Source organism: Echinops telfairi, unplaced genomic scaffold (genome assembly GCF_000313985.2).
Source record: "Echinops telfairi isolate 266 unplaced genomic scaffold, ASM31398v2 ScPeMD7_25;HRSCAF=90, whole genome shotgun sequence".
NCBI lineage: Eukaryota > Metazoa > Chordata > Mammalia > Afrosoricida > Tenrecidae > Echinops > Echinops telfairi.
Window position 1 is genome coordinate 32,117,279 of NW_022103922.1, and position 9,297 is coordinate 32,126,575.

At 46.3% G+C, this 9,297-nt stretch overlaps 1 protein-coding gene across 1 annotated transcript in view; it reads right to left on the reverse strand.

Annotated features, from left to right (window-relative positions):
• CUNH9orf24 (chromosome unknown C9orf24 homolog) overlaps positions 1 to 9,297 on the reverse strand; it is a 21,210-nt gene that overhangs the window by 2,274 nt on the left and 9,639 nt on the right. Inside the window, exons 2-5 of the mRNA XM_045289326.1 lie at positions 3,393 to 3,537; positions 1,440 to 1,552; positions 453 to 534; positions 9 to 221 (exon numbers count right to left, since the gene is read on the reverse strand). Of these exons, the coding sequence (XP_045145261.1) occupies positions 9 to 221; positions 453 to 534; positions 1,440 to 1,552; positions 3,393 to 3,537 (553 nt within the window). The remainder of the gene's footprint in view (positions 1 to 8; positions 222 to 452; positions 535 to 1,439; positions 1,553 to 3,392; positions 3,538 to 9,297) is intronic.

Sequence of the window (9,297 nt, forward strand, 5' to 3'; positions counted from 1 at the left end):
CGCGCAGCACTCAGGCGGCAGGCGGCGTGGAAGGCAGGGCGCCCCGGTGGCGTAGTAGTCCATCCCGCGCATACAGTAATGACGGCCCGAGCACGTGCTTTCGTAACCCTGGAAGGGCAGGCGGCCCCGCAGCGGGTCCACGCAGCCGCACCGGGGGGCGATCTGCGGCAGAGGCTGGTTCCGGGACAGCGAATTCAGCATGTTCACCACGACCTCGCGCTCTGAGCCCACGCCCCAAGCCCGGGAGTCCCAGAGACGGAGACACAACGAGGGGAAGAGACAGGGCCGGGGGCAGAGACAGAGAGTGAAGGCAAAAAAAAAGAGGGGCAGAGAGAATAGGGTTACGCTCTCTCCACGGCCCTCGACTTTCGCCAGCCCCCCAGCGCGCCCCGGCCCCGCTCCGCCCCGCTCCAGGGACTGCCCACCTCCCCCCACCTCCGCAGCCCCGTTACCGTAGGCATTGAGCCGCTCCGACTTAGGCTTAGGAAGACACTCCAGAGGCATCCCTGCAACTACAGTCTCCGTCCCGGCCTCCTGGAAGTGGCACGGGCTCATCTTCAGCCTCTGACTGGCCAGAGCTGCTAACTGAGTTTTTCCCAGGACCGCCAGATCCTACTGCGCCTGCCCACTCCCCACCTCCTGCTCCCCAGTGTTTGGGGTTGTCTCCTGGCAGTACGCTTGCTTCGGCTCCCGGGTCAGTGTTGTAGGTGACGGGGAGTGGCCTGGCCCTCCCAAGACCCTGCCTTAGAGCTTGTCTGGGAGGTTCCTCCTCCCGGTCTCTCTGGCTAGTTGATTCACCCAAGCTGTGTCTCAGCGTCTCCCTAATAAAGGATTTTCAATCAGGCCTGCCCGTCAAAATCACCTGAGGAACTTGTGAAAAATCTTGATGCTTGAAAAAGTGCCGATTCAAAAGTTTTCAATCACCCCGAGGTCAGTATCAGACTGTGGTTAAGAGGGGCTGCTCTGACCACAGTCCTCTCAGGTGTCCTCGCACAGCGCCCAGTTAGGTTCCAGGGAAATGCTCCTGAGGTTGTGCTGCCCGGGAGTGGCTTGCCCCCCTTCCCTCCCGTAGCCCTGGCTCACATCACAAAGGGGGGGAGACTCGAACAAGGGTGCTTAGCTCATCCCTGTCACAGGGGCTGCACCACAGGGGGAGGGGACAAGTGGCAAGCTTGATGACTATACCCACCCACCCTCACCCCAGAGACCAGTTAGAGACTGGCATTTCGGGGAGCCATCTCCAGAGATTGGGACTCAGGGCCCAGTAGAGCCTCACTTCCGGGCTTCCTTGTTCCCTAGAAACGCAAACACTAGTGTCATGGGTGATGACTGGTGGGCGAAGGATGAGACACTAATGGTGAAACGCCTGTCCCTGTGGCCCGAATGGGGAGAGGGGACACATTCCAAACCTAGGCATCCGTGCTGGCCAAAGTCAATACCTTAGGCAGTGGGGGCAGACAGGTGGGATACTTGATCTTGCCCGGGCTGTGGTAAGGTCCTAGCCTCCAGGTGGCGTAGCGGTCGTCATACAGATAGCCTGGGATGCATCTGTCTGCTTGATCGTAGGGTGTGGAGATCAGACAGGGTTATTCCCTACGCCACCCCAGCTCCCTCCTTTAACCCCCCAAGACAAAGCTGGTTCTCACGGACCTCCCTCAGGCCAGTCCCCTGCCCAGCCTGGCCTCAAACTTGTCCTCAAAGCAACAGCCCATTCCCCACGCAGAGCCACCCTCTAATGGGCCTTGGAGCTTCTGACCTGATCACGTGTCATCACCACCTGATCACGTGTTATCCTTGGATTGCCCTCGCTGAATCAGCCAATCTGGGAACAAGACCTTTAGTTCTTCCCCTCCCTTATCAACATATCCAGGCACCAGGTTTGCCTATTTTGCCTCCTGAAAAGCCATTTGAATCTGTGGCCCCCAGCTCACCCCTGTCTCTCTGCAGTGCCTCAACAGGAGACAGGAGAATGAAGTTAACAGACAGAACGCTGTAGCTAGACAGCCTGGCTTCCGTTTCAGTGCTGCCAGTTGACTGTCAGCTTCCTCCACTTTAAAATGGGGCAATGACGCTTTCATAGAGTTGGTCTGAGGCTTAAATTAGTTCGTATACTTACGTTAGGCACTCAGAACGATGTCGAGCACATGAATAGTTATTATTAGCCTACTGACCTCCCTGCCTCGTCTTTAAACCCCAACATCTACATAGAAGCTGCAGTACATTTCCACAAATAATAACCTAACAAGACGCTCCCTACACCCCTCCAAAGCCCCGCCTATATGACCTTATTTCCTCTTCCCACTGCCCTTGCCCCCTACCCTGCCCCAGTAGTCTGAAAGAACAGGCATGAGCAATATTACAAAAGGAGGCCTGGAAGGCCTAAAGTGGAATGCGGGGTGAGGGTAAGGTGGGCGTGCAACATTGGGATTCAGAATTCTGGGTGGGAATGCTAAGTTCAAGGTGTTTGGAAGCATCCAGGTAAAGATGACCAGAGCCTGATGAAGCAGAGCACAATTCCAGTGAGGGCCAAGGACGGCTGTAGAGACATGGTTTAGAGGATAAAATAGCCTCAAGAAGAGTGAGGAGAGAAGAATTCTGGACAGCACCCTGAGGTCAGAGAGTGAAATGCCTAGAACAGGTTTCAGAAGGTAGGAAACTGAAGAGGCCCGTGAATTTGGCGATTAGAACAAATACGAGCCAGCTTTAGTGTTTGAGAGTAGGAGATGCAGACTCTCAATTTCAGTTCGTCATGCAACTCATTCAATAAATACTTACGAAGTCAAGGTTCTGTTTTAGGTGAAGGAGACACAAGTGTAGACAGATCATACACCTCTAACCAAATGAGAGAGAAAATAAGGTGTAAAAAGAGGGGCGGAAATAGAGACACTGAATATGAAAATAGAATATGTTTCTGAGAATCTTGGCTGTAAAGAGCAGGAGCAAGATACAGTTTTGATGTAGGCAGAGATTAGGCAGGGTTTTTGGGCTGAGGGGACAGCGGCATGGGAGGTAGAGCGAAGCCTGGTGGTGGGAGGGGGATGGAACAGAGCCACCAAGAAGATAGGAGGCGGTGGCATCGGATATGCATGGAGGAGTGTTATTTGTCTGGGGGAAGGTTAATACTCTCTCCAGCTCTAAGGAGAAGATCCCAGATTTTCGTCCAGTTCTGTGGCACAGATAGGGGCTGGATCTCTCCCTCCAGGGTCAGGGTCACATCAGGTAGTTGGGAGTCAGGTTGAAGTGGAGATTGGTTAGGGAAGAAGCCAGACTCATAGGAGGAGATAAGATTGGTGTAGGATCATGGCAGAGATTGAGACACAATTTTAGTTCAGGTTGGAGGTCAGCATGAGGTTACTGCTGGGGTCAGGGTTAGGTGAGGGGTGAGACCCTACCTTCCTCTTGAGAGAGCCAGTACTTCTCAGGGAAATAGAGGTGGTCTTGCATGGGATTTTTATAGCTGTAGTCATGCATGGCACATCTGACCATCTTCTGCAGGGCTTCATTGTCCATGTGGTGCCCTGTGGTATGAGTCAGGCCCTGGACAAGGGGAGAGGGCAGGTAGTGGCTAGGTACATAAAGACCCAGCACTGGAGTCCTGCTGGATCAAGGTCCAGGCCTTCTGGAGATCAGCGCAGGTGAATCCCCCCTCTTCTCCCTCCATCTCCCTATGCCAGAGGGAGTCGTGCCAGCCTTGGCCCCATCTGCACAGTTTCCCTGTTGGAATTACTCAGCCCTCCTTCCTTCCTATCAAAGCCTGGCACTGGCTCTCAGTCAGTGGGTGGTTCAGACTTTCTCATTACTGTCTTGCCCTTGACTGGGAACTCTTTGAGGATAGCCAGGCTGGGTCTTCCTGTTCTACTTCTTCCAGGCTGTGCACTATCTGGGCAAGGTCTAGGTCTCCCTCAGGGTCAGGTCCTCAGCACGACCAGGAGCCTCTGGAAAAGCTGGCTGCCTTATGCAGGTGAGGATTCTGGGAAACTGTTTCCTTGGAGAAGCGAAGTTTGGTGCTGGAGGGAGAGGCAGCTATTCTAACATTTAACTACCTGCCTCTGACCTGACCCTGCCTCTGCTGGGAATCTAATATGATCCTTGACCCCAAACTTCGCTGTGCCCTGGCTCTCACTTCTCCTAATCTTTTACCCTGGTCCATACCCTGGACCCCTTCTGCTTATTGGGGTTCACGTCATCTCATCCCATCACCCCTTTTTGGGGGGTTAAATGTGTGGAAGCCCAGATCAAAGCTTCCCATTGTCCTCACCTGAGAGCAGAATGCCAAGTCACACAATTGTGGCCTCATGGCCTCTGTGGCCACCGGTGAACAGACAGCCATGAGACACAAGAATAGGATCTATTCCTTATAATGGACAGCGAGGTGCTGGGATAGCGATGCCATCTCCCCCAATTCCTCCTTATAATCTTAAGGGCAGAGTTTCTCCGTAGTCAGGGACAATATCCTGCAGCTACCAGCACTCCCACCCACCTGAAAATCCCCAGCACAGGGACTTCTAGAATCATTTGTCCAGCTGAGGTTCAGTCTTGTGGATAGACCTGTACAGATACACTCCCATGTAGGTGGAGGTGAGACTGAATGTTGGAGTTGTAGGTAAGGGCCACCCCTATGACACAGCACTTCCTGAACTTTACACACACACACACGCCCAGGTATGCACACAGATCTTTGTATCCAGATGCACTCATAAACACACACTCAAACGTATACCCACACAGCCATGCTCTCAGCTGGAATACCAATTGAGATGCTTCCACAAATGGATGCAAAGCCACTCATCTCTGCCAAGAAATTTGGAAGCCAGCTACCTGGCAAACTGATATTTATACCTATTCCAAAGAAAAGTGATCCAATAGAAAACAAAAATGATTGAGAAGTATCATTAATATATGCATGTAAAATTTTGCTGAAGATAATTTAAAAAGAAAAAAAAGATTGTAAAAGTACATTGACAGAGAATTTTCAGAAATTCAAGTTGGATTCAGAAGCAAACATGGCATGAGAAACTCAAAGTTAATATCAGATGGATCTTGCTAAAAGTAGACAATACCAGAGATACTTACATGTGTTTTGTTACCTATACATTTGACTGTGTGGCTTGTAACGAATTGTGGATAACATGGTGAAAACGGGGAATTTCAGAGCACTTAATTGTCCCCATGTGGAATGTGTACACACACCAAAAAGCAATTGTTTATATAGAAAAAGGCGTGGTTTAAGATCAGGAAAGGTGTGTGTCAGGGTTGTTTATGTTCACCATACTCATTCTGTGTGCTGAGTACACAATCGAAGAAGCTGGGCTATAGGAGGGAGACTGAGGCACCAGGAACGAAGGAAAACTCATTAACAACGTAGAAGACACAACCTTGCTTGCTGAAAATGAAGGCTTGAAACACTTACTGATTAAGATCAAAGACGACAGCTCTCAGTATGGATTATGCTACAACATAAAGAAAGCAAAATTCCTCACGACTGGATCGATAAGCAGCAGCCTGGCACATGGAGAAAGGATGGAAGTTGTTAGGGATTTCATTTCAGTTGGCTTCACCATCAACACTCATGGAAGCCGGAATCTTGGGTTGGGAAAGTCTGCTACCAAAGACTTCTTGAGAGTGTTAAAAAGCAAAGATGGAAAAACAAAGTAAACCAAAGATGTCCTTTTGAAACTCAGGTGCGCCTGACCCAAGTCAGGTATTTCCGGTCTCGTCGTCAACATGCGAAAAGCTGAGCAACGAAGAAGGCAGGCCTGAGCAGACTTGGTGCCTTTGGAGGCCTGTGATAAGAAGAGTGTTGAATCAGGGCCGGCCACAAGGAACTGTATGTGACCGCCTCCCTGGGGGGAGGGCAACAGAAACGTGGGTGAAGGGAGACGTCGGACAGGGCAAGATATGACAAAATAACAATTTATAAACTATCAAGGGCTCATGCGGGAGTGGGGAGCGGGGAGGGAGGGGAAAAATGAGGACCTCATGCCGGAGGCTTAAGTGCAGAGGAAATGTTTTGAGAATGATGAGGGCAATGAATGTACAAATGCGCTTGACACGATGGATGTGTGTATGGATTGGGATAAGAGTTGCATGAGCCCCTAATGAAATGATTAGAAAAAAAAAAAAGAATGAACGCATTTCTCTTGGAACAAGTACACTCTGAGTGCACTTTAGAAGTGAGGATGGTGAGACTTCGCCTCGTCCACTTTGGACACGTTAGTAGGTGGGACGCGGTCCTGAAGAAGGAGATCATGCTTGGTAACGTGGACGATTGATGTCAGATGCTCTTGGCTGAAATCAGAGACTACCTGAGAGGTGGATGACACGGTGGCTGCAACAAGGGTCTCAAACACCAACCATTGTGAGGATGGTTCAGAACTGGGTGCTGTTTTATTCTGTTGTACAGGTGCTCATGATGCATCAGAACCCATGTGATAGCCCCTAACAACAACAGTAGCAGCAGAATACAGGCATAAACACTTAGGCAAACACATCCAATACATACAGATACAAAAATGGTCATTTAGAAGAATGTAGACATTACCCACTTTTAGATATGTTAGAGTCTGTCCTCAGATGTGTGTAACTTTGCAGGTGTCTAATCTTTGATCTGCCCATGTTTCTGAATAGAATACAAAGCTTACTGGAGGCTTTGAGCTGTGGGTGGAATTTGTTGACCATGAGCATCACTCTAGGGTGATCTGGACCATCTTTTGCAAATCCCGATGTCAGTATTGCAGGTCTTTGTGTTTTTTTTCCAGGTCTTTGCTCTTGTACTGACAATGTTTGTCACAAAAGATGCCCTTTAATCTCTAGCTTGAGAGTAATGACCTAGTTGCTGCTGTTCTGAGAACCCAACGGACATGAGGACTGCTGGAAGTGTTAGCATTCAGTCCATGAAGGTCAACCTCTTTTATTGTGGCATCCTGACCTAACCTGTCCCTGGATCCCCCAGTCCTGAGAGCCTCTCCAAGAAAACAAGCCTTCTGACTTTTGCTGGGCTTGGTGTGGGCAGTCACGCAGTAGCATAGACCAGCAAAGGGGATTAGTGACTTTCATTTCATTTTAAAAAGGCTTTCAAATAATTCTTATTTTAGTCTTGGCTCTGTACCATCTTCAGTTCCAGAGAAACTTAGTAGTCAATTCTCAAGCCTCTGGAAGTTTCTTCAGTTTTAAGTTTTATTATGTCTATAGATTCACTGCTGATTTCGGATTCAGCTTTCTCGGATCTGTTAAGTCAGCTACCATTTACCTTTCAAACTTTTGTTTCCTGTCCCCTCTCCTTTCTCTGCATGATCTGGCTCTATGATTTAAATATCCATTTACTGTAGTTTCAGAGAAGTTTCAGGAAAGAGCAACAATCCATGTATTTAATTTTAACCCAGAGGATTATGTATATATTCTACATATGAACTATGTCAGTTATACAGATATTTTCATATTCCTTATGTCTTTGATGACTAGAAATCCCTAATTTTAACATCACCGAATTTATCAATCTCTTCTCTTATGGTGAGTGTTTTCTGTGACTTGTTTAAGCAATCTATCCATACTGGATAAAGGAGCTATTGTCCTATCTCTTCTTTTAACAGTATACAGTTTTACTTTCTATATTTAAGTCTTTAATGGGTCAGTAGTTGCTTTATGGGGTTTGGTGTCAGGTGAAGACTACTTTTATTTGTATCCATATGGATATCTAATTGTCCCATTAAGTAGTCTATTTTTCCAGAGATTTGTAATGCCACTTAAGTCTGGTGTATCTTTTTCCATACCTCTACTTTAAACTATTTCTGTTGTACAGTATATTGTTTCCATCTATGTATGGATCTGTTCCTAGTCTGTTCTATTCAATAATTTGTCTATCACTACAATAATACTATACTTTATTAATTTCTATAGTTTTATAACAAAACCAATGAATTGTGGCCTGGTATTAATATTTGATTGGGCAAATTCTCTCTCTTTGTTTTTGGTTAGGGAAAATTCTCTCTTTCAGGCGTACGTTACTTATTTCTTGGATCTCAACATCTCTGTTAGGAACAGCTTATCAAATTCCTCAAAATAACTTATTGGGATTTAATCAGAATTGCATTGAGTCCTTATGATAATGACTTCTATTCATGAACATGTTATTATTTCTCCATTTATATAAGTATTTCAAAGTGTTTAATAAATTGAAAATATCCATACAGTTTTGTACATATTTTGTTAAATTTATTACTAGGTACTTTACCTTTTGATGTTAGAATTAATGATGTATTTAAAAATGTGATAGAATTTCTTTTCTCATATTCATCCGACTGCCTACATTTCATGATATCTAATAATTATAGATTCTCTATATAAGATTGTATTATTTGTAAGTTATGACATTTTTATTTCTTCCTGTCCTATCTTTACATATTTTTCTTGGTGTTCTGGCTAGGAGCTACCATGCAGTCTTGAATATCAGTACAGTAGTGATAGTGAACATCTTTGCCTGGATCCTGATTTTAGAAAGGATTCTAAAATCACTATTCACAATAGCCAAAAGATGAAAATAACCTAACTAAGTGCTGTCAACCGATGAAAGGATAAACAAAATCTGGTATAGACAATGAAATCCTATGCATTCATAATGAGTAATTCTCAAATTATAAGATGGATGAATCTGGAGGCTCTTAAGCAGAGTGAAATTAGCCATTCCCAGAAGGACAAATCCTTTGTGATCTCACTATTAGAAAGAGACAGGAATAGGCTACATATTGAAACCAGCGTTCACCAGTGGTTAGCAGGGGCAGGGGAGGAGGTAGGGATCGCTCTATATACACTGACACTTGTTATATTTGGTGGCGAGAAAGGCAACCCCCAATGTGGGTCAAGTAGGCAAAGCCTGACCAAGGCAAATTATGTCAGTAAGAAGCACACGCAGGAAAAAGGACTCTTTTCTCTGGTAAATCCTGACACCCACAACTTTGCAACAAAAACTGAAAAAAACCATGAGCATGATTACATATGTATGTATATGTACATACAAGTGTATCAGTATATGTGTTTGTGTGTACATACGGGCATGTATAGACATATCCATATGCAGATATATGTACATGTGAGTATATGTATGCACATAAATTTATGCACAAGAGAGCACATAGTAGCAAGGGCATGTCTTAGACTTAACCAAGATTGGTTTACAGAATATGACTAAGTCTCTATGTGCCTGGACTAAAAGAGAAAGAACGGAATCAGAGACTCAGAGAAGAAATGGGTCCACAGGACTAACTGTCTCCATACAGTACAATCTCATCCATCCTGAGACCA